The 26173-nt window shown below is 45.4% G+C and overlaps 1 protein-coding gene across 1 annotated transcript in view; it reads right to left on the bottom strand.

The window, feature by feature from the left end:
* The window catches only part of MAML2 (mastermind like transcriptional coactivator 2), a gene marked incomplete at its 5' end in the record, with an annotated part of 215655 nt that overhangs the window by 62096 nt on the left and 127386 nt on the right, over positions 1 to 26173 (bottom strand). The window contains one exon of the mRNA XM_014965773.1: positions 3724 to 5181. Within this exon, the coding sequence (XP_014821259.1) occupies positions 3724 to 5181 (1458 nt within the window). The remainder of the gene's footprint in view (positions 1 to 3723; positions 5182 to 26173) is intronic.

Genomic DNA, 26173 nt, shown 5'->3' with positions numbered 1-26173 from the left:
GGGAGCTGAAGCTCTCATGACCCCTTGTGTTATCCTTGCCCCCAAAGCCAAGACTAAATAGGGCACATGCCCATGTGTAGCAGGTAGAGTGGCCTTGCTCCATTAGGGTTCCTGTTCTCATGAGCTCAGCCTTCTTTTCTCACCTTCCCTAAGTAAATGAATTTGATTGAAAAAATCTGGAGAAGTCAGCTTGAAACTTCTGAGTTTTGAGTTTAGTTTGACTTTAGGTTAAAACCTGAAGTGGATGAATAATACTTTATTTAGGTGATACAAGCTTTTTCTTTTTTTCTCTTTTAAAAAAAAAATTATTTATTTTATTTCTTCTTGACAGAAGACTGATGGATCTTGCCGAACAAGCCTTATGGCCTATCAAAAGTTTTAGAAATATGTGCAGGACTTCTTAGACTAGTTAAAAATGTCAATTTTTTTTTTTGGTTCAAAAACCTTAAGTCTTACTTCAGACGCATCTTTCATTGACTGGACTTTTGTTTCTTCACATGGAGAAAGTTAGATTTCAAACTTCTACCCAAGCCCAGTTACAGATTCTCCCCACATAAGCTCAGGTTCTGTATAAGTATTGAAAACTTGATTAAACCTGTTCAGAGCCTGGAGCTTCTAATTATTCCCTAACCAAATACAGTGTTGAATTTCTAAGAGCTTTTTCATGACTGTGCATATGTTGCATCCTGATGGACAATGGAAAGGTGAATCTTTCCCACTACAATGGAGAATAAAACAGAAACGCAAACAAAGCCTTCATTCAGACCAACCTTCCAGGAAACCAAGATGATTTCCATCATTTTTATGACTTTTCCCTAGAGGCAAAAGACATCTAATTAGCAAATCCCACTACAAGTTCACTCCAATTTGACACAAAGTGAATGTGACAAGCAGAGAAATTATAAGCCTTACATTTCCAGTAAGCAAGCTTGGGCTGATAAAGTCAAGTTCAAATGCTTTTTTTGGATCTTAAGGCTTGTGGAGTAAAAATCCAGAGGGCGAGCTGGTTCAGCTAAAAATGTGAATTTATCGTGTTCCAGACAGCATTATCTGATGTCACAGCAGCTCTTTATGAATGTGCACTCACATTTCCAGCTACAAAGCATTCCAGCCAGTACTGAAATGGTCCTTATAGTCCACAATTATAACGATCTGAGGAGGAGTTGGATGATACCAACAGAATTAAACCTTGATTCCTCATGAAGAAATAGGGCATGAGTAAAATAAATATTAGTCGTGAAGTTAATTAGTAAATGCTGGTAATTAATCATGCATTACTGTTAACAATGTGTAGGAATCCTCAGAGGTGGACGATGATCCTCCAGGAAGGAAGACTGTGCAGCCTAAATAAGGTGATGTCCTCATTGCTAAAATCAGCGGAGTTGAGCCATGAGATTGCTTTGGCCCTTAGTGTCTTTACTGGAAGATAATACTAGTGGTGTCTCCTCCTACTCTGATTTAATATTCAGACTGGACCCTATGGGGCAAGCAAGCCCCATAGGGTTGGTGGGCTCTTGCAGCTGTGCAGGCAGGCGCTAAAGGAGTCCACAGAACTCATAAATATTGCCAGAGGAAGAGTTATGTTTAAACCTTTCCAAAACTCTGCAATTTACAGACCAATTGTATTTCTAAATGTCATTCCAGCAGCTACAGAATACTCCACTCAGAGACACTTACCTAATTCTCTGAATTTCAGCAGAACTACGTAAAAACTGCTCAAAAAGTCTCTACAAATCTCCAAAAAAATCCAGTTATTTCTCCAGAGCATAGAAAAAACAATAATCTTGCTGCCTAAGCCCCATAACCTGTGCCTACAAAGCTTCTAAGATTCTTAGCTGTGCTGTGGGTCACGTAGCCACGTCCTGCAGGCACAACTGTGGAAAGTGGTCAGATGACAAGAAACATTGGAAAGCTACTTGCCAAAGTCTGTGACAACAGGCAAAACTCCTTCCTTGGTATAATATCTGAAGTTTGCCACTCAGCCAAGTTCATTTAGGGCAAGTTCATTTAAGCTTCTTGTGGCTGCACAGGTGAAAGATCCCACTACAATTCTGATAAATCTTGCAGGTACTACTATGGCCATGTTGCCAAGTACCATCTTGGTGGCTTGCCGCCCTAAGCAGCAGCCCAGAAGGACACAGAGCAAGGAGCTACCATTGCCTCAAGCAGGGTTGTTCTCAGTGTTTTTATTCTTTTCCAGAATGTGACCTTGCATATTTTTTTCAGAAAAATAGTAGTGTTTGCAAAAGTCCTGCTTGTCTCCCCTGTGCTGACAGATTGCTGGAAGCTTCATCATGGCTGAATGAAGGAACTGTTAAAATTCATCTGCCTGCCAGTCTATTAAGAGAACAGGGAAATGTGCCTAAGAAGAGAGTGCACAGTGGCCCAAGAAGGAGAGGAACAGCCAGCAGAGACCTCCTGTAAAGCAACAAAGCTGGGATTGCTTCCTGCTGCCACTCGTTCTCCAGCATCTTCCAACAAAGCAACATCTTCCCACCCAAAGATGACTGACTGTTTCACCTGGTACCTCTTGCTAAGGGATTTTCTGTTGAAGAAAGTCATGGTTGGTTGGCCAGGGAATTTGAAAGAGTTAAAAGGAAAAAGGTGTCCAACTACATTTACCTTACTTTTTTTTATAAAACATCAGATTGTTCAAGCAAACAGTTTGGTGAAGAAGCTCCAGCTCTGAATGGCTCATTCACAATGCTGCTTCTCTGGAACTTTATGGAAGACCTAGGCTTTCACTTATCAGTAATATCTTATAGCTGTTTTTCACATCCACACATGATCTCCACACCTATATTGCCATTCCATACGTGTTGAACCCAAGTCCCACCAAAACTTCCCTGAGTGGCTTAACCCTCCCAAGGTCAAATATGTTTTACTTGTTTTGCACCTGGTTTCCAGTTTCTGGAGTACCTTGGGGTTACAAATTCCAACTTTGACTGGCAGGTCTGGAACCTGGGATCCTGGTGCACAGTGACTTGGCACACCACAACCAAGTTAGAATAACCAATCCTGTCAGAGCCTTGTCTCACGATAACACAGCGGGAGCTGGCCATGAGCTATATAATTGTAGACGTATCTGTGGCAACCTTCACCTTCATATCTGAGCATGTATTTTATCCACAGAGTATTCCCAGAAGTGTGATGGGTGTTTACAAAGCTCACAGCTAAGTCTTAGTTTTCCTTTGCCAAACAGATAACAAATGTGCAAACAGTGTTTTTGTCATGTCAGTCAAAAGATATATAAAACCAGAATTTTCTAACTTTGCCTCCCTGAGGAAAATGATGGCATAAAAATTAACATTGTAAAATACATTACTTAAGATAACAGGAATTAATTAAAAATTTGCCATTCAAAAGAGCTTAAATTTCTGTAAGCCAGAAAACTTAAGGGTCCAAAATAAGCTTATGTCTTCCCTCCTACCTCACCTTTCTGACAAGTACCTACATAGTATATATCTGTGACATATTCACTCCACTGCATTAAGAAAAAAGTGTTATGAACATGTCTTTTTTAAAATTCTTACAAATGTGCATCCATGATACACCTGAATAGGTGCTAAATGTGCCATCACCAGCTCTGCTGAAGTATGTGCTGAGATGGTCATTATCTGCCACCAGCACACATCTCCTGCAGGAATGAGGCCAGGCTGGAAAAGCCTTTTTCCTGCTCAGACCGGAATGATTCTGCAACAAATAAGGAGGAATTCGCCTTACCTGTCTGTGCTGCTGGGAGACTGGATACTGCAAACCTGAGATTTGCTGGCTTTGCTGCATTTTCTGAAGCATCATTTTTTGCTGCATTGCTAGGGGTACGTTAGGTGGGCGTTGAAGCGACTGGTTGGAGAGAGGCTGAGCAGGTTGCGGTGGTGGCTGTTGTTGCTGCTGCTGCTGTGGCTGTTGCACGGGGGCTGAACCCTGTGTCTGCTGTGTGTAGTGCAGAAGGGCAGGCTTGTTTTGGGAACCCAAAACTGAAGGCATCTGCTGGTTTGTTTGCTCTGAGTTGAAGTGGAACAAAGGCTTTGTGCTGCCATGATGCTGCTCTAGTGGTGGCTGAGCGCTGTTGATAAAGTTTCTGTTGAGATCCTGAGGCTTCTGTTGCATGATTATGTCCATGGGATTGCTCTGGGGAGTGGTTGGTTTATAAACATAGTTGTTCATCCCTTTCGGCTGGTTTCCATTCACCGGTACCCCAAGCATTGCTGAGCTTTGTGGGCTGAACTGCTGCTGGCGAAAAGAAGGACTGGGGATTTTCTCTTGCACGAAGGGTCCAGGGGAAGGTCCTGATGGAGACAAGGTGGACCAGCTGGCCGTCTGGTTCTGCTGCTGCTGTTGCTGCTGAATCAAGGCATGCTGCTGCCGGTTGGCTGCAATCTGTTTGAGCTGCTGTGCATGAGACACCTCCTGCCAGTTAGGCAATGGCCGGCTGGACGCAGAAGAAACCTGCGATACCTGTGTTTGACTCTGAGGGACCGAAGGGACGGGTGAAGAGGTGGACATGGCAGCGGTGGCCATAGTGAAGGCTGGACCTGTAGAAGAAGGCCTCATCTGTGGGGAGCCCACAGGAGCCTGATTCATGCCTGGGGCATATTCACTCTTTATCACCATCTTATCCATCTGCAGAGATCTCACAGGGCCCCTCTGGCTCTGCTGCCCAAGGTCGATGTTGAATGGCTCGTCTTGTTTTATCGTGGCATTTATCATATTTTCTAGCTCAAGATCACTCATTGGTGGCACTGATATGTTTGTCAGTTCATTAAATAGTTCCTGAAGCTCCAGATCCATCATTTGTTCCCACGAGTCTTCCCCATATCTGTTAGGGAACACGTTCTCATGGGGTGTCTGGCCATCTAAGTGTTTGCTGCAGGACATTGTTTCTCCTGGTTCTTTCTTTACCTCTTTCAAAGTCATGTTAAACATGCCATTCCCACTGGCATGTGTATTGTTTGCTAGGCTGCTGGCCTTTCTTTGTGATCCTTGCCCCACAGACATAGTTCCTGACATTGACTGGCTTTGGCAATTGTTAACATGTTGTCCACCCTGTCCCACTGAGATATTATCACCCACTCTTATCCTCTTAATGTCAAGGAAAGAGCTCTCCGAAACACCATTGGGCCTCTTGTTGTTGACAGGCGACAGATTTACCACCAACTTTCTCTTCAAGGAGCCTTGGAGCTGAAAGAAGCAGAAACAAAACCCCCAATTATTAGATGACAATGAAGAAATAATCTGTAGTATATTTGATAGACAGATCTTGCAAGTCAACAGGCAAGTAAGCATTCCTTGGTATGGAAAGCTATTCTGGGCTTTGTCAGTCAATGAAACTACACAGAACTGTAGGAAAGGGAGGTCAGACTAGATGACCTTTGGAGGTCCCTTCCGGCCTGGACAATTCTATGATTCTATGAAAATACCTTGTAAGTGAGACATCTTCCTGGCACCACCACCCCTGTCCCTGTAGCCACCAGCGCTTTTTGGGCACCACTGCCTCCACAGACCCCCTTTCCCCCATGGGTGTGGGTGAAGGGAGGTGGCCAGAGCCATAGCTGCCGCAGATTTGTTCCCGTCTAACTGTGCCAGACAGATCTAAAGTATTTTCAGGCAGCAGAGAGTAATGCAGTCATGAAATCTGTCCTTCAGCCTATCCAGTGCTGCAGGACTTCACTCTTATGCTTTCGGTACATGATCCAAAAGAGCGTTTTTGACTACTTGTGGAGTCTAAATGTCCTAGGAGACATTCTAATGGCGCACAAGAGATCCAGGCATCCTGATCTCACTTAGGTTTATACTGGCCAGAGATGTGTGCAATTAGAGATGTTAGAAGTTAACTTGTTCAAAACTGAAAATGAAGCCACTGGAGCCATGTCAGGTGATGTCAGCCAAGGGTCTGGGCCACAATGTACTGCCGGATTATTTCCCAGAGAAGTATATTAATACATTAAGACCTAATTGTTTATGTCCTGAAACATCTGCTATAAAACACACAGTCCACGCAACACTGCTCTGAGAATTGTAACTCTATTTCCTTTCCTTGAATATTTACAGCAATACTTTCATCTGCTCACAAGCTCTGTGGACCTACCCAAGGAAAAGAGGTTCATGGCCTTCTTCACCTGATGTACCCTTATCTGCTGTGGTTGTACACACAAATTCCTACCCTGGCACTGGCCTCAGAGGCAACAGGACAATGTCATCTGACAAAAACTAGTGTTTACCAGTGAGAAAATGAGACTCATACAAACTGTGACACCTTGGGAGCCTGTGATGGGCAGAGGGAACACTGAGAACTCTAATTTTCCAGTTAAGCGATGAAGGATGATTTATGAGGCCTTCAAATGGCTTAAACTGAAGGGGAGCAGATTTAGATTGGAGATTAGGAGAAAGTTCTTTACTGTGAGGGTGGTGGAACACTGGAACAGGTTGCCCAAGGAGGTGGTTGAGGCCCCTTCCCTGGAGATATTCAAGGTGAGGCTCGATGAGGCCCTGGGCAACCTGGTCTAGTTGGGGGTGTCCCTGCTGACTGTGGGGAGGTCAGACTAGGTGACCTTTGGAGGTCCCTTCCGGCCTGGGCAATTCTATGATTTTATGAAATGACATTATTTGTATCATGCTGTTCCATGTACAGAAGTACCTGGACACCTAATATTCTGTTGTGACCCCTGTTCCCCTCTACATCAGGTTTATCTATAGGTAAGACTTCTTCACAGATAACTCCAGATGTGAACACTTTTATTCTAGAGTGAGTACCAGTGAGTGGCTTGGGAAAAACTCAACTGACAAATATATATTTTCTCCATACCCACCTACCCTTCCATTGCATCAGCGGGTCACTGAGTTTATGCCTTAAAAATAAAGCTTGTAATTTCTCTGACACCGAAAATCTCATCTCATATCTCAAGTTGAGTTTCCAGCATAGCTCTTGAATCACAGACTGATGTTTTCATTTCATAAGGACAGACATGTTGGTGCCTGTTTGTACAAGTCTGCAGACCTCGTGCCTTCAAGAGCAACTAATTGTCGTTAGGTGTCCCCAGGGTGGGAGTTTTGGGTGGTCACTTGCAAAGAGCACGAACTGTCTCTGGTTAGAGTGTTCCTTCTGACACATGAGTCACTGTACTTTCCTTTGCAAAAAAAACCTCTGCTAAGCTGCACTTCCTTTTACCATCATCTTTGCTCTCAGTGTGTTTTCTAGAAATCATTCTCGTGCCCCCAAATTCGTCTTCCTGGGAAATGGGGAAGTCCCCAGGTCATCAGAATACATGACTTGGCAGCACATTTTGCTTTCAGATGTGCTGCTGTCAGAAAGGCTGAAGAGATAACGAATGCATATGTATATGCTTTATGTGGTTAATATGCCTTCCTGATTTAATTTTGCTTTTGCTTGACATTTTGAAGCAGAGGGAGCTGTTTAAAATGCCTTCGCGTTTTCAGAGCACTTGCACCAGGTTTTCTGATACAATAAAAAATGCAGGTGTTGCACTGCCCTGTGCATGGTGGCTGCTTTTCTTCTCCCTTTGAACGAGCTGCTAGCAGATCCGGGGGAGCTGGGAAGTGGTTTGCCCGGTGACACGGACAAGTCAGCAGCAGAGCCAGGGAGAGCAGCACCATCTCCAGACACATCCCTTAACCAAGCACTCCCTCCCTTAGACACAGGCTGCAGGACTCCTGGTCTCATGACATCTGCTCTGCTGAAGTGCCCACCTAAAAGGGCACTGTGCATTTCTGAAGAAGAATTAACAACTGCTGGCTTATCACATCTCCCAGAACTGAAAGTTTTAAACTGAAAGAGGGGAGATTTAGCCTAGATATCAGGAAGAAATTCTTTAGTATGAGAGTGGTGAAGCACTGGAACAGGTTGCCTAGAGAAGTTGTGGATGCCCCATCCCTGGAAGTGTTCAAGGCCAGGCTGGATGGGGCTTTGAGCAACCTGGTCTAGTGGGAGGTTGTCCCTGCCCATGGCAGGGGGGTTGGATCTCAATGATCTTTAAGGTCCCTTCCAACTTGAACCATTCTATGATTCCATGATTCTATGGAAACCTTGCAAGCACTGCCCTCTGAATGTAGGCAACACCTTGGTCAGTAGATGTCCCCACCTTAAAGCAGTAATGGGAGCAAATGAGGCTGCAAAGGTGCAGGGGACTCCCAGGGGACTTCACTGAGGCTGCAGGGAAGGTACCGATTTCACATCCCCCAGGAGTTGGGGATGTGGAGGGTGAGGGCATGGGAAGGATGTGACAGCCCATGAGGATGCAGTCCCTTCTCCCTCCTCCCACTGAGCTGTTACCAATTACATGTCAGGGCAGCTTGTGAGGGACCAGTCTGTGTTTGTCCGGTGAGACAAGTGGTGTCCTTCACAAGCCTCTCTGCCTTGCTATTCCACATGCACTCTGCCTTCTCCGGGCTCTGCTGCCCCAGCATCGCGCCTGGTTTCTTTTCAGAAGGGAAAAGGTCAGGGTTCGATCGCTCAAATCTTCGCTGTTTTCTACCAACTGCATTTTCCAACTACTGATTGAAAGTCGGTACTCGAGCCCTTTTTCCCCAAGCAAAGCACAGGCTCTTCAGAGGGTAAAAAAAGAGCTTGCCAGATTTCAAGCTCCATCTCTTCCAATTTGCAAGGCAGGATTGATTTGGGTCAGTAAACGTAAAGCAAAAGTTCCTATGAACACACAGGCACATTCCTCAGATCAAACGGGCTGGCGATTACACATCTCAAACCCCTCGAACCGCGTAATACCGAAAGGCTCTGTGATGGGAAACGGGCGGCGTGACAGTAAGCGGGAGAGGAGGAAGCCCTCCTTGCACAGCTCCGTCCCACAGGTAGGTGGGCAAGGGCTGTGTGAGCCATCAAAGAGCACACGCATTTCCTGGCAGCCCCTGTTATTGTCAGCCCTTTCGGCGAGCGGGCTCTGGTGAGTCAGCACAAGAAGTTCACGCACCCACAGGGAAGGAGGAAGGGAGGGCTGGATGCATTTGATTTGTCTGAAGTTACTGCTCGGGCTAAGCCTCTGGAAATAACGTTTGCAGGACAGCGCGGCGGGGCCAGGCTCTTCTCAGCGATGCCCGGTGACAGGACAAGGGGCAATGGGCACAAACTGAAATTCCAGCTCAACATGAGGAAAAAGTTTACTTTGAGGGTGGCAGACCCCTGGAACAGGCTGCCCAGAGAGGGTGTGGAGTCTCCTTCTCTGGAGATGTTCAAAACCCACCTGGATGTGTTCCTGTCCAGCCTGCTCTGGGTGACCCTGCTTTGGCAGGGGGTTGGACTAGATGATCTCCAGAGGTCCCTTCCAAGCCCTACCATTCTGTGATTCTGTGACTCTGTCACTGGCCAAACTGCTCAGGGGCACTACCAGCTGAGGACAAAACTCTAGATGTGACTTGGTCTAAATGACCCAGTGTGACACCACGTCCTGTGCAGAGGAACAATTAATTTCTATTTAAAACTGATTCTGTGTTCTTAAAAGGGATTTAAGAGCGGCAGCTTCTTCTCTAATGCTCCCTGACAAAATCAGCAGGAGTTCCACCAAGCTAACAATTAGGGCTCATCAAAATCTGGTATCTAATAATTTCTCTATTTCTCTTTTGGCAGAAAAAAAAAAAAAAAGGCTTTTGCTTCTCCTTCATTTGGTTGAATTTTTTTACTAAACTACAGGATTTTGCTGAATATTTTTTTTTTTTTTTCTGGCTCAGAAGCTTTTTCAGAAACTGGAAACAACTTCTTTGGTGCAAAAGCACGATTTCTCAATGAGAAATTTTAGGGATTGTTTCCCCTCAAACTATCCCTATTTAACAATATTATTATGACATCTTTGAGCTGTTTCTGACATTACCCATGTGCATTCACCTTGTATTACTTTCCACAAGGACTGTCCATAACAGCAAAGAAAATAATTTGTCTGTGACAGCAGGAAATAATAAGGATTATCTGGCTTCACTTCCACTGAAAGTCTTATTTTCTGTGCACTTTATGCAGCTTCTTCAGTTAGACTTCCTTTAGAATTTGGTTTTTACTTCATTTAACTATGTGTAGGAGCACAGCACTTGAGAGAAGTCCTTGGTTTAACCATCCAGCAGCCTTGAATTTCGCAGCTTTCAGGACAAGTGACACACAGCCTGTCCCTCTGAACTTGCCCAAGCAACTCCATAGTGCCTGCAGATCTCAAAAAAAAAATGCATTTCCCAGTGCAAACCACCCTTGGCCTTGTACTGAGGTGTGTGTAACGTGCCTGACTGTCATCTCCAAATGTTTGCAGCCAGACACTTGAGACCGGACCAAAACACCGAAACGCTCCCAGCAAACTGCAGAGAAAATACCAGATTGTGATGGTTTTCAGTCTCCACTACTCTGTGTTAGCTGAAGACATAAAAGGAAGATCTCCTGCCACCTTTGTCCTCCCATCTCTCACATTTTCCTACTAAGGTTTGCAGCTTTCTTAGCTTCTGTGGTGGAACAACGGGGACGAAACTCATAACATTCCGCTCACTCAAACCCCAAGGGATTATCACAGTTTGTTTGTGAAGCCGGCAGCGCCGCAGCGCTAGCGGTTCGTGTGGAGCAACCCTTCTGAGGTTAAAAAGGCAGCTTTGCATTTTATGCTTTAATATAGAAGCAGCAGAACAAACCCACTTTACAAGGTCCCTTTTGGACTTCCTCGACTTTCTCACAATATAGGCTGACTGTATCTATGGCTGCACTGTAAACAAAACCCTTCATGTATCTGGGGAGGGGAAGGGGTAAAGGAATTACAAAAAAAAATACAGAAAATATTCAAACAATGAAAGTGGCCAAAAAAAAAAAAAAAAAAAAAAAAAAGGAATTCATTCCAGAGGAGGAAAACATGCTGAATGCTGCTTCTTATTTATGCTGTGAAAGCACCTTTTCACATCGCAGGGCTGGACCCAGCAAGCCACCCCCCTGGGATTTAGGGCCAGATCCTGAATGACAGCAGCTCTCCTTTTCAAAACAGTGGTTCCCAGTGTTTGCTGACAGCCTTCTCCAGTGCCATCTCCTGCAGTGTCCAGAGGTGAGCTGAGCTGAGGAGCATCCCTCCGGGCAGGGTTTAGGGTTCACCGGCACAAAGCCTCCCCATTGCGGGCATCTCCCTGGCATGCTGGAGGACCAGGTGCCCCTCTCCTTGTTTTCTCACCCCTTGGAGCAGACACACTGGTCATCGTGACTCACGCCGTGGCCAGCTGCAGAGCCAGCAAGGCACCCCGGGGCTGACACGAGCATGTAGAGGAGCCACTGCTCTGAGCTGCCACCTCCAGGGTCATCCCAGGTCCCACCGCTGTGATCACACACATACCCTCACAGCCTGTTTCTGACTACAAACACACTTTTTAGGAACAGGCAAAAATGCTCCCATTACCACTCTTTCTACACATCTCCTGAAACCTGGCAGCTCTGGCCATTCCTGCTCTCCCTCCACCCAGGGCAGCATGTTCACCCTGACGTCTCTCCTGAAGATCTCAGTAGCACTGTCTTCTTCTGAGCATCTCTCCCAGCCCCTCTGCTCCACATTTTCTCTGCACAGCACGAGAGTATTTATTTTTAATCTTTTGTCTTCATTTGCAACTTCTACCTGACATGGCTGAGAATGCAAGCGTGACAGTTGTCTTCAGAGAGATTTTAGCACTCCAAGTTCAGAAAGTCCAATCTGCTGGATGATGCTGATCTGGGAAATAACATGAATTTTTGATGCAGGACTGAGTGACACAACAGGGGCTCTGGGCACCCAGCATGATGGGGAGCAGTGCTGAGAGCTGGTGTGTCCTCACAGCACCACACAGCACTGCAGTGGGGTCAAGGCAGTCCTATCACGGCTGCAAAGAGCTGTGCAAGAGCAGCAGATGCTGTTTTCCCACTCCAGCCTGGTTTGCACAGGCTTACCTCCAGGTGCCTCCTCTTCTTCATGCTCCTACATGTCACCTACTCTGAGAGTGTCTACAGGAAGGGGACCAACAGCTCTCTCTGAGCAGCGAGGAGGAGGAGCAGGTGCCTTCAGCCCCGTACTGATGGTGAGCATGGCAGCTCGAGCCAGCACACCTCTGCTCTGCCTCTCTCTTCTCCCATTTAACTCCTGAGACGGCTCTACGAACCAGGAGCAAGGTTTGCTGCCCTGTGGGTTTTGCTCCCAAACCTTCCCACTGCCCATCCCTGTCTTTCTGATCACGAGCTCTTTGGGAAGAGACCTGGTGTCTATCCAGGGCCTCTTGCACTGGCACCCTCCTTCTGGTTTATCCTTAGGCACAAGCACCACCGGCAATGCTGACTGAGGTGTAACACAAGTTTTTCTCCCTGTTTACTGTAGTAAGTGACACTAAAACTTAATTTGTAGTAACAAATAAGGATGTTCCTTGGCTGACAAGTATCCACTTAATTCTCATTAGCTGGGAACAAGGCTGGAATAGTAATCAGTATGTTAAAAATCCCACAATTTACCTTCGCTTATGGAAAAAATTACATATCTTGCCAACTGAACATACCAACCTAAAAAAGCATCCATATTATTCACAGTGTACTGCCTAGAAATATAACATCAGGGCTTTGGTCCAAGTTGCTGAAGCACAATAATTATATTTTTTATGCAGATTTTACATCTGATGGATTATAAAATATCATGTCTAGCCACAGACTTTCAGAAGAATAGGAACACAGAGAAACAATAGCACTTTAACTAGGTCAAGATTGCTAATCAGAATGTAGCAGTCATTACTGTGTGCAAAACAAATAGGCATGAAAGATCTGTATTTCTTATCCTGCAAGCTGTGTATTTGTCTTCTGCAGAAATCTTTTCTGTTCTTTTTTTTCTTTCTTTCTTTTTTTTTTAAAGATCCTTTTCAACCATGAATAAATTAACAATCACTTTATGTGAAATCTACAGAAATTTATGTCAACGTTTATTACCATGAAATGTGGAACAAAGCATAATGCAACCTGAGCTTTGGGAAATGCGACTGCTTAACTGATCCTATCCTGATGAGAAGGAAATATCAAATGCATTATAAATGTTGACAGGATGATCAGGCATGTAAAAGAGGTCATCCAACACTGCCCTCCACATTGTTTACCGGCTTCCTAAGTCAGCTTAAAGTATTAAAAACACATACTGTCTTGCACAGGAAGCTCCTAATCCTTAAAAATGTGGCTGCTGTTATTTGATTTGCCTTTTAGAGATCAATAGCATAGCAGATTTCACCTAAGGATAGACTGGTGAGAGCAGTCTGCTCTGGGTTTTCTGCCTAGCATCACTTCCAAACCGGCTTTGTAGCTTCATTAGAGCACATATCCATGCCCACACATGGGCTTTCATTACCTGTCTAAGCACCCATCTCTGCAACACTCTGCATCAAAAGTTCAATCAATGGAGGAAGACAGCAGCCATCCATCCAGCCTTGGAAAATAAGGAAATATTTAGATTGTTTCTCTCCTCCTGCAAATCAATGCGTCACACAGGACACTCTTGCCAACTATTTGGCCTTGAGGTCTTCTGCAGGCTGAGTTACAGTTCACAGGAGATACAGTCATCACTTGTCAGTTGGAAAAAACCCTGATCCCTTCAGCACATTACCCAGTCGTGCCTCCAGCATCAGACTCTATCAGCCAGGAGAAGGAGGGCCTGCATGAATGAGAACTGCCCTCCATCACTGCTTCAACTGAATTCTAACGAGCAACTGGCAAAATGGCTTCTTCTTAGGAGGAAGGAGTGCTGATCCTCTGCCAAAAACTTCAGTGGGGAAGTATATTTAGGACGAAATCCAGGCCTGTGGTAAGAGAACATCTCTAGCAAGGTTGCTGCACTGGCTTGCTTGATGGCTGGCTTTGACCTCTATTAGCATCATCACCCTGCCTCTCCCCATCATGCACATTCACTCCTTTAGGAAGGATATAAAGTAAAAGTGGTACTCAATAGCCATTTTCAAAATCTTCAGTTTAAACATGCAGTGTCAGGACAGGCCAAGTGCACCCCACCAAGAGCTTGACCTCCATGAGTAGAATGGCCAAAAATTGAGAGGATTTTGGAGAAAAGCAACAACAATGATTTAAGAGCTTCGAAGATACTCCTATGACAATATGGACAATAGAAGGGACAAATAAAAGAGAAAATTATGAAAGTTTATATAATAAGATTCTAATGGATTAACTACAGATCAAGAGGGTACTTAGCAAACTTGAACAGCAGTAAATTCAATCCCAATGAAATGATAAACTTTTTCTTGTGTGGATAGAATCTGAGGAATTACATGACAGATCCAGAGCTCAGCAAGATCTAAAGAGGGACTGGGCATTTGTTTGGAAATGGGAAGGTGCTGACTTAAAAAAGGTGAGGATAAAATATTTAGAAGGGGGTGTGAAATATTAAAATCCAAGGTTCTAACCAGGCTATGGTTCATGGGGACTGGCTATGGTTGCCAGTGGGCAGGGGAGGAAGAGGTAAGGGAGGGGAGTGGTGGATTTTGCAGGCCTATCAAGGTGACAATGTACCTTCCCCTGGTATATTTGTCATTGCTATTGACGAGATGCTGCAATGCTTCAGAAAGAACATGTCTGGCCATGTTTCACAACTCCTGTATTTCCAGCCCTTTAGAAGTCTGGAAGAAAACTGTAAAAATGGAAGTCATTTGACTGGTATCTAAATGTTTACTACTAATTGTACTCCCAAGTTTTGGTTTTAGCCTGAAAACATATTCAGGATGATAGAATAAGAATGAATAGTAAAAATTGGTCTGAGACAATGGTAGACCATTACCAGGTTACAGAAACCCTGAATGCCTTATTGCCTTGGACTAGCATATGTTGCTATTCAGGTTAATTTTTATTATTTGGTCTTTCTTTGAGTAGCATCTTGATGATATGAGACAGTTGAAAGAATCCAAACCCAAGAATATGTACAGAGAGGGCAAATGGAAAAGTTTGGAAACAAGCAACTACCGAGGAAGGAATCCTTCAGGAGCTGGAAAAGGTCTGGGTGGACAGGGTGGGCCAGGAGCAGTCCAGGGTAAGAAAAAGGCATTTACCATACAGGTACTGAAAAGCTTACAATATTATGCTTAAAAGGAATGTGAGAAATGGTAAGTGGAGTGAAGAGGATGAGTGAAAGCTGTTTGCAAAAGTAGAAAAGTCAAGTCGAACATACGGAGATGTCTCTGAAGAAAGTGAACATAAGTTTTCTGGCTTTCTTTTTCTCTCTGATTAGGAGAGAGATCATTTGATAGTGCAGAGCACTAGCGAAAGCTTTGCTTTTGCAAAAAGACTTCTTTGGCAAAAGAAGGTGACATTGCAATAGGGCTCATGTGAGAGTAGCCCTGAGGAGAAGGACTTGGGGGTGTTGGTGGATGAGAAGCTCAATATGAGTCAGCAATGTGCCCTGGCCGCCCAGAAAGCCAACCGCATCCTGGGCTGCATCAAAAGCAGTACGGTCAGCAGGTTGTGGGAGGAGATTGTGCCCCTCTACTCTGCTCTGCTGAGAGCCCACCTGGAGTACTGTGTCCAGCTTTGGAGTCCTCAGCACAGGAAGGACATCGACATGTTAGACTGAGTCCAGCGGAGGACCACAAAGATGATCAGAGGGATGGAGCACCTCTCCTATGAAGACAGGGTGAGAGAGTTTGGGTTGTTGAGCCTGGAGAAGAGAAGGCTCTGGGGAGACCTTATAGCAGCCTTCCAGTACCTAAAGGGGGCCTACAGGAGAGATGGGGAGGGACTCTTTATCAGAGAATATAGTGATAGGATGAGGGGTAGCAGTTTTACAATGAATGTGGGTAGATTTAGACTAGATATTAGGAAGAAATTCTTTAGTGTGAGGTTGGTGAAGCAATGGAACAGGTTGCTCAGGGAAGGTGTGGATGGCAGAGAATGTAGTGATAGGATGAGGGGTAGCAGTTTTAAAATGAATGTGGGTAGATTTAGACTAGATATTAGGAAGAAATTCTTTAGTGTGAGGTTGGTGAAGCAATGGAACAGGTTGCTCAGGGAAGGTGTGGATGGCCCATCCCTGTAAGTGTTCAAGACCAGGCTGGATGGGGCTTTGGGCAACCTGGTCTAGTGGGAGGTGTCCCTGCCCATGGCAGGGGGGTTGGAACTCAATGATCTTTAAGATCCCTTCCAGCCTGAACCATTCTATTATTCTATGTGTCTCAAGAGGTGTTGATTCTGCACCAGATGCCATCATCACATGGTTTAAAATGTAACATCGAACGGTGTTATACTGGTCACTGACTAGGTGTCTTCCTAGGTGTCTCCCAATGTGATGGTCAAATACGGTGCAGGGAAAGGATAAAAGAGAGAAAGAAAACATGAGAGCCGTGCCTTGGCCTGTGAGTGGAAGGCTCAACAGCAGTGCCCTCAGCAACCCTCAGATGGACTGAGGACAGCCTCCAGGAGGCAGCGCCAAGGCGGACCTTGCAAACCTCCCTGGTGATGAGGTGACACGGTTTGCACACTGCAGCCTTTCAGCTGCTGTGTCCTGCCCTTCTGAAGCACAGCCCCGCTGCAGAGCACACACTGTGGTTTGTGGCTTGGAGCGGCGATGCCAGTGACTAAGATGGTTACTACAGTCCCCTGCTGCAGACACTTGCATCTCTGCAACCACCCAGTCTCCTAGGAGCATTTGTACTGAATGCCTTTACCCCCACTACAGCTTTCTTCAAGGAGATCGTTGGTCCCAGACTCATCACCAAGTCCCATGGAGACACAGGGACTAACACAACTGCTAAGCAGCTGATGAAGATGCTCCTGGTAGTTCTGGACAGGAGCCCATCCCCGCCAGCTATGCATTACTTCTCCTGTGGTGGTAAACCATGAAGGGTCACCACAATACTTTCAGGTATCTTTTGCCACTGTGACAGTTTTCAGTGAATGAGGCAGAAGTAGACTCGTTACACTTGAGGCTTCCTATATGCCTTATTTCCCATGTGCACCAATCACCTGTTGAATGAACTCATGCAAACAGAAACAGCACTGAAAAACGAGCAGGTCTAGGCCCCTCAAAGAAAACAGCCATTCTCAAAGTCATCTTTTCCTCCACAGCAGCCTTGAGACTGTTTCTAGAGCCAATTGTGATCCCTGGCTTTGAAAATTCAAAACAAGAAAAATTCCCTCTTTGGCCATGACTGAGTGGAATAGCATCTCCTTCCTGACACAACACACTGTGATAAGGGAACACACTCCTGCAAGGCTGGACACAGGTACCACAACCACCACAAGAAATAGCATTCCTTTGGCTACACAGTGAAAACAGCTCAGCCAAGGACTCTAAGGATTCCTCAACTACAAGACAGTTTTGTTGCATCACTTTTGTTGCCTACATCTCAATGAGGTGTGGCCAGAAGCAGAACTGTTCAGCTACTCCACTGACTTAGATAAGGGAGTCCAGGCACCTGGAGTAAGTCCTCACCAAATCATGCAGTAGAAACCCTCTGCAATCATATAAGCGATCCACAGCTGGATCTCTAAAATGAAATCTCTGCAGGCCACTAATACAGTAGAAAGAGAGTTCATTTGCTACTTGTCCATTTTCCATGTTATTCACAGAAAGAAAATAAAAGTATTGTGGCCAGGGCCTTAGTGGAGAGTTCTTTAGAAGACCTACAAAATGCCGTAGCTGTGAAGGGGCCTCTGGACATCATGCGGGCCAGGCCCTGCTGAAAGCAGAGCAACCTTCAAAGCTCTATCAGGATGCTCAAGACGTGGTCCAAGCAAGTGTCAAACACATCCAAGGATGAAGACTCCACAACCTCTCTGGGTCCCATTCCAGTGTTTGACAGCTCCCCTTTTTTTTCTTATGTCTAGTTAGCAGCTCGTGCTTCTTGCCTCTCATCCTTTTGTTGTTCCCCTCTAATACAAATCTCATATGCAACTGGAAAACTTTGAATGTAGAGTGAATGGAGAAAATGTATAAATTTGACTTGTCTCCAAGTCAGTGATGAGTGGGGAGGAGGAGATGAAAGCCATAAATGACAATGCACTTGAGAAATACCATTCTCTGTTTCTATGCAGATTTCTTCAGGGAAAGCATCAGATCAGTAGCTTTTAAATGACACAAACAAAAGGTTGACCATGCAAACTGATTCTGCAGCAGATGAATCCAAGTTGCTAAAAACACCTGTCCTCAAGCCTGATTTAAAGTCCGTTGAGATATCCAAATGTTTAAATGGACTTTGCTGGACTTTGGCTCTCTCCTCTTGATTATAAGTTTCCATGACAAGGGCATTATCTCTCTATATTTTTCTGAAAAATACTCTTCATGCATTTAGACACTGTCAAACACATTAATAATGAGCCCCGTTTTCCAGCTAAATTCCAAAAGACACCAATGCACATTCAGCGCCTATGAAAAGCAGACATCTATTTAGGTGTCAAACTAATGAATCCCAGTATACTTTAGAAGATACTAGACTGGATAAAAAATAATTTTCCATTTTAATAACTAATGTGAAACCTTTCACCTTTACAGAACCAGTTAATGGTGACAGAAATCATTACAGTCGAAGGGCTGCACAGCAAACTGCTATATATGAAACTCTGGAGGTAGCAGACCAGTTCCTAGTGGACAAATGACCACATAATTCTTCGTGCTAATTAGTTCCTTTCGCCCTTCGTATGCTCCCCTTTCTTTCATAAGCCTTAGTGAGAAAGCTCTGGGTCAAAAGTGCTCAGAGGGCACTCACCAACTTTCCACTCTCAGAAAGATGGACCAAAAAGTCAGGGTTATCAAAGCACTTCAGTGAGACTTTGCTTGCTTATTACTTAGACTAGACTTGCTTTGGCAGATACATATTTATTCTCATTTATTGCACGAGAATATGCATTTTATGGCCTGTTAAAATATCTGCAAAAATTCAAAAAGATCTCTCGCTAGAAAAAAAAAAGTCTTACTTTGTTTGCAGACAGACTTCTGCCTATGGTAGCCTGTACTTAGAAGAAGCCTTTGGAAAGGCAGTCTTGCTTGAGGCATGGACCAAATCTGAGCAGTCTCCAGGGCAGCTGTTGCTCTGGCAGGCTGAAATGAGTTAAGTCTTTAGGTCATCAATCAGGCACCTTTCACATGCACTTCAAAAAACAGAGGTGGGAAAGGGTTTTGCCACGTTCGCCAAGTGGAATTCATATTCCAGGGACCCCATATAGGCAGATATTTTTCTGCATGCATGTCAAGCCGTACTGAAGAGCGGTGCAACAGTGAGCTGAATTTTCTGTTGCTGTAAAGAGATGCAGCTACACTGACCTGTATCAGTGTTTTATTAAGAACCAGCCCTGGAGCCTGAATTCTGGATTATGAACCAGCATTTACTGGAAGTGTGGATTGCAGCAGGAACTTTTGTTGGATGTCTATTGCAACAGACTCCTCGCTTCTTTTTAAAGTGCCTCTAGTGTTGCAGGCTTTTACTAAGGGAACACAATGGAGCTGGCAGGAAAGCAACAGCCTCTTCCCCATCTCAGAAGACCAAAAAAAAAAAGCCCCAGCAGTCCTCAAGGATACAGCACTGCTAGGTAGCTGGGACAATGAATTAACAAGGGCTGACTTTTCCCTCCCTCTGTTTTCAAAGATAGTAAGTAACAGAATCTGGCAGGCTGAAAAGCCCCTGCTCGGAGGAGAGAGACAAAGAGGCAGGGCTGAAATCCATCGTGTCAGTTTAAAAAGGCAGAGTTTTGCATTTACACAATATGCCCATTCTTGTTCTCCTTGACTCATGGAAAAATATTGAACATCGGACAAGAATGTAGGAATGTGTCTGGTGTCTGATCTCCACAAAAAATCTAAACGCCGTTTGCATTCACGTAAGAAATAAAGAGCGGCTGTCCAGTCTCCCTCCATGTGTTAAGAAAATAACAGTAGTGATAGCAATATCGTTATAATAACAGCAGTAATAAAATTTTTAAAACTGCCTGTGTAACTAGTACAAATAAAGCACGAACTCGGGCATTCCGAGCCCTTAATCCCAAACACAGCTCGGCAGAGCTTTCTAGACTGTTTCCCTGTCACAAGCACTGCAAAGACTTCTCCCCACCAACCGCATCCGAAGCCACTGTTTGTTTTCCCGGACAGCAGAGGTTAAAGCTCTTTATTGCTTTTTTTGACTTTAGATGCCATAATAGTTGCAGTGCCTATATTACCATCTATGGCAGACAGTCTGCATGTCTGCCAACTGTCAGGCAGCCTATTCATCTCCAGTTGCCTTTTGCCTACTTTCTGCAGCAGAAGAATTTCCCTCCACTTGATTTCATGTGCTGTTTCTGCCGACGTTTCTGCTGCTTGTTTTTAAAGGCAGCCTGGCCTCCAGCCTGGGGGGCATGGGATCCCTCAGCCCCAAAGAGCCGGTGGCTCCTACGTTGTGTGCAGCTTGCCAGCCGGCCAGCTATGGCCCTGGGTCTGGACAACATCAGACAACCAGCCTTACGTGACTGGGAGTTGCTGGATAAACCCAATTGTTGACTGGAGGAAGAGGCAAGCAATCGGTCACCGTGGCCTGCACTCATGGGCTACTCTAGGATCCTCTGAAACACTCTCCTCCTGCTTGTCCCATGGCAGAGCTGTAGAATCTGGCTATCAATGGCTATAAGTACCTAAAGGGTGGTTTGAAGGAGGAGGGAGCCAGACTCTTTTCAGCGGTTGCCAGTGAGAGGATGAGGGGTAACGGGCATGAGCTGGAACATAAGAGGTTCCACTCAAATATGAGAAAAAACTACTTCACAGTGAGGGTGCCAGAGCCCTGGAACAGGCTGCCCAGGGAGGTCATGGAGTCCCCTTCTCTGGAGATTTTCAAGACCCGCCTGGATGCAGTCCTGAGTAACATGCTCTAGCTCCCGGCAATCCTGCTTCCGCAGGGAAGTTTGACTAGATGATCCCTATGGTCCCTTCCAACTCTAAAAATTCAGTGAAATTCAGTGAAATCCTCTGCCTAAAACCTCTAAAACCTCTTCTTTTTCTGGATCTTCTCATCCTTCCAAGGCACATGGTCTGTGTTACAAGGATATTGGTACACATCATCTTTGGCCACTCCTGACCCAGGTGTTCATGGAAATCCCCTCAAGTACCTGCCAGCACCTTTAGGCACTAGCATATCTCTAAAACATCCAATACTTTAACATTTTACCGAAGCCTGTTTACCAAGTAGGACTGTGCAGGAAGAGATGGGCAGTTCCCCAGGCCATAAAGTCCAGACCCTACGATCCCAGCCCTGTGCTCTGTCATCCTTTGCCTAAACAAATCACGCTCCCATTTAAGACAGCCCCTGAATTCAAGAAAGGCAATGCTGGTATCTGCTGGTTGCTTCCTTTTGCTTCGCGGTATGTTAGTGATTTGAAAACCTGCAGACCTGCATATTTCCCGACCCATGACATGAGCTAGTGACTCATAGGAGGTGGAGGGAGGACGAACAGCTCTGCCAGACCTTGTGACGGGGGTAAAACAGATCATCCAGTTGCATGAAGCTTGCAAAATTGGTGTGTTTATTTTAATTTTTCCTAGGTGTGACCCAGCTCATGGCCTCCTCACCCAGGCTGTGAGAAGCCTCTTGAAATTTCACTTTAAATCCTAACCCAAAAGGATCAGTCCCACAGTTCACAGCTACCAAGAGTCATGGGTTGCTCTTCCTGTCGTTACTGCTTTATGAAATTGCCTATAGAAAAGAAACGGCACCTTAAAATAACGTCTCTCACACACCCCTGTCAGGAAACCCCAAGCCAAAGGCATTTACCCACCTCGCCACTCCCCAAGAAGCCTGGGTCTAGAGCTCCTGAAGTCAACAGAAAGACTCTTGTAGACATCAGTGTGTCTTGGATCAGGCCCCAGCTACCCAATAGAAGAGATGGGCTTCCAGATGGTTAACAGGTTTAAGATACAACCACTGCCTTATTAAATCTACAGTAAATTAAACTAACACTTAAGACACTCTACTGAAAGTCCTATTGACTGTGGTAATTAAATCGAAATACCCAATTAACCACACCAGAATAGGAAATGAATATACCACAGGACACCACTCTCTAGTATCTGAGCCAATCAGATGTTGCCTATACCTTAATTTGGGCTGAAAAAAAATTTAAAGGGAGTTAATGATTATTTAGAGATGTGTTGATATAGCACATACATATATATGTGTGCTTATGCGTGCAAATATATATATATATATATACACACATAATACACTATTATATTTAAGTCTTCTGTCTGGGCTCTTAAGACTTACGTTGGCAGAGCCATACTTTTAATTCCAGGTCAGCCACCATCTTCCAAGATAAACTCGCACATTATTAAAACATCTAAATCAGAAGGATTACAAATGTCCTGCAGTGGACCTTTTTTTTTTTTTTCTTTATTAAGAGCATTTACATGAAGGTGTCTGCAGTTTCAAAGCCATTTCAGATTGAGGCCAAAGTGAATGCTTAGTAAAAAAAAAATAGAAAAAAGAAAGAGCCTTTTTTCTCCGTTTAGCCTGTGCTGTCAGGTCTCTGCCTGCCGCTCTAACCACAGCCACCCCAAAGCAAAAGCTTACCTTTAATTAAGGCATCTAAGCATTAGGATTTTCAGTCTCTGAACCCCTCTCCTTTTCCTCCCCCTCCTTTTTTCGATCAGGAGTGGAAACTCAGTCTCACCTACAAAGGTACACTTTGCCCAAATGTTGGTAGATTGCAGTGATAAAACTTCACTTCTTCACTCCGGGCGAGTCGCCTGGTGGAAGGTGCTCAGTCATCCCCAGTCACAGAGCTCCCCCAGAAACACAGTGGTTTTGGGGCTGTCTCAGATAGAGAAGACCTGGGCACGGCCACCGCACCCTGCTCTCCCGGAGACAGGGTAGGAAGCCCTGGCTCTGGTTTGGCCTTTGTTTGGAAGGGAATTTGCTCTCCACAAATCACGAAACCTTCTAATAGCAGCACTCAGAATGACAAAAGGCCAAATCGGGTTACAGTCACTCAACCCTACTGAGTTATTTGGGTAGTGGCAAGAGGAGTTATTTTTAATGACTCCACGTCCCAGCCTCATAGACAATAACCAGATAGTGTCTATGAGCCTGCAAGCCTTAATCTTCAGCTCAGGGTCGAGCAGCTCCTGAGAAAACAAAGATGTGACAGAGTAGAAGATGTCTTCCAAATTTGGGTTTTTTAAGCAGGGAACATATTTCCTTTCATTTCCTCAGCCGTCCCACTCAACCTGGCATTGTACCCGGCTTGCCTTGGGGTGGTGACCAGGTCCCACTCCTCCCTGGCACTCCTAACAGCTTCAGTGTCTTGATGCCCAATGGACACAGCTGAGGCAGGTGGGTGTCCCCAGTGAAGCCAGACCCTGAGTCCCTGTGGGACAACATTTAAAGGGTCCAAACTGCCGACCTCCACCCAGGCTGCAGAGGTGAAGAAGGCAGAGGTGACCCTACCATGGTCCTGCAGTGTTTTGGAGAGGCCATACAGGTACCATTTCTGTAGGTCTTCTCTTTGTTTTGGTCACGCCTCCATTTTGGCCACTTCCATATGTTTTCTGGACCAAACTGATCTCTTATTGTTCCTCTCCTCATAAGTGGAATTGCAGCCCCTGTGGCCCTCTGCCACTGTTTATGCTGGCAGAGACCAGTGGATATTGGCAGGGAAACTTGGATGGGATTCACACAGTGAGAGGGCAGGGAGGGAAGAAAGGGCACACTGTGGCCCTCAGTGCCTTTGCTTGCCTTGCAGAGAGCATGCCCATGGATAGAGGGAAAGGAGCTCACAGGTGGGGTGAGAGAACACTCCTCGCTAGTCAGGAGTCCAGGCTGAAGCAGGTCTTGAAATGCTTAGATCTGAAAGATACCTTAGATCTTAGCAGGTATCTGTCAGACCTGTTCTCTCTCAGTGGAAGATGCTCAGCTGGCCCCAGAAGCTTTCTTCTATTCATCTGACAACACTTATGGATATATTCTGCTCCACACCCTACCTTGTAAAGGAGAAGTCATACAGCCATGTACAAAACATGTGCTGGAAGAGATGCCTCAGGCTTCAAGACACGTGGACAAGCTCAAGCAGCAAGGCAAAGCTGTGCTGCTTTGGCCATCCCTCTTGCACCATACTGCAGAGAGAGGCAGGAGAAACCAGGCCACCATTGACCAAGGTGCCTGTGACCTTTGTGCCTGTGAGATGCCCAATTAAACCAACTGCAACTGAAGTCAACAGAAAACTCATATCGGGCCCCGAGGCCAGTCCTTGCTGCATCAGAGCCTAAAAGAAGAACCTGGCCCAGACTGCCTGGCTACTATTCAAAACGGCTCTTAGTTATAAAGAACAAATTGTAAGTTCTCATGTAATGTCCCTGGCAGATTCCAAACTTGTAAAAGAAAAGCCTGTAAACATCATTCCCACTCAGGAACTGTGCAGTGCTATTTTCTGACCCCAATGCACTTTGACATATCGCAGAACTGCGCAGGTTGAATCTCGCCCTGTTGGCCCCCAAAGACAAATTTCAAAAGGTTTCTCTCCTTTACTCTCTCCTCCTCTTTCCCTCTCTGCCTAATGCAAAGAAACATCTCATTTTGCTCGTGTGGGTTTAAAACGATGACATACAACAGGGAGATTAGGAGCAAAAGCAGTTCACGAGCTCCAACCCCCCGTTTACCTGCTGGGAATGCAGCAGCGAGGAGCGTGTCCCCGAGCCCCGGACCCCTGTGCCCAGCCCCGGGCAGTGCCAGAGGGATTTTGTTTACACGCCGGAGGAACAAAGTCGTGTCACGGAAATTCTGCAAAACGGCTTTGCTGAATTTTACTTTTGCGTTTTCCAGCTCTAAGTTGAAAGGAAGCACAGCTTCAGCCGAACCTGAATTCTCGTCTGCTGGCGGATTATTTATTAAACAGCGACGGTAGGCTGAAGCTGTTTTCACTTAAGAACAGTTCGTTCAAAGCCTAACGGAGAAGCAGAGTTGCCATAGTTACCTGAGCAAGCCCTCAGCACAGCACAGCTCCTTCCTACAACCCAAGAGTTTAGGTCAACTTGCAAGTTTGTCAGACAAAGCTTAATGATGTGCTGTTTCATGCGAGTGAACTGCATTTATCAAGGCAGAGGATGGCGTGCAAACCACCGACAGGATTGCCCCCCACCCATATTCTTTATTATTTTTTTTTTTTGCTGGTCCAAGAAGCCCGTGGGGTTCACACCAGCTGGAAATTCTGCAGGGTATCTGGACAGCTGGGGAGGAGTTTGGAGTAAAAACACATTTAGATCTTGGCACTGGTTTCGGCCGTCCAATCCAGCCCATCATTAACAGCTTCTGTACAGCACTGCTCTTCCTCTAGGGGCTGTAAAAATGAACCAAACCTTTGTTCAACCTAAACTTCCTTTCCTTGTCTGCCGTTTCTGCAGACTTTCCATTCTAGTGGTCCTATTGTTTCACTTGGAAATGTCAGAGAGCTGCACAGCATGCCCATTTTATAAGGAATATATTCCATTTTAGGAGGCCAAAATCATACACTGTGTTATTCCACAATTAATTTACTTGAAACTTGCTCGGGCTCACTATAGCTTGTCTGAAATGGCCTTCTTTCTTTCTTTTCTTTTTTTTTCTTCTTTTTTAGGCCTCTGCATCTGTATTTAGATTGGTGGCTACCACAGGCACTAGCTTTGCACCTGAACAAATAGGATTGCTGGGGACAAGATTAGCTCCTTCGTGCCGGCCGATTTGGACACTGGGCATCTCAATGAATGGGCATTTCGCTTTTGAACATCCCTTACTGGAAGCAGCAAAAAAAAGAGTAAATACCCTGATTGTATCATCTGTTAAGTGGGTCATTCCTACAAAGGGGACTGGAAAAATCTGCCTTCCTACTCACAGTTTCCTTCAGTTCTTCTTGCTGTAGCGTTGGAGGGAGCAAAAGGGAGAAGAATGTGCGTAGAGACTTAATTCTCCTGAGAACTTGGTGAGGTTGAGCAATCCACAAACTGGCAGTCCTGCATCAGCACGGTGCCCAGGTTTCCATATTGCTCTGCCCTTTTCCCCTCTCAGCTTCTTCCCAAAGCGGCTTTCTATCATGATTTCAGGCGTAAGTACATCCCCGCCCGCTGGCACAACTGCAATTTAATTAGGAAGCAGGTGATGCCAGCACAGCGAAAAGTGGCCACATACACTGGCCACTTCTGTCATTAATGGCTTAAATTTTGCGAGACCACATTGGTGGGGTCTTGCTAAGGGGCTGGATGTGGGACGGATAGCG

Source organism: Calidris pugnax, unplaced genomic scaffold, assembly GCF_001431845.1.
Source record: "Calidris pugnax isolate Ruff unplaced genomic scaffold, ASM143184v1 scaffold20, whole genome shotgun sequence".
In the NCBI taxonomy this organism is placed as follows: domain Eukaryota; kingdom Metazoa; phylum Chordata; class Aves; order Charadriiformes; family Scolopacidae; genus Calidris; species Calidris pugnax.
This window is presented reverse-complemented; position numbering and strand designations above follow the sequence as displayed.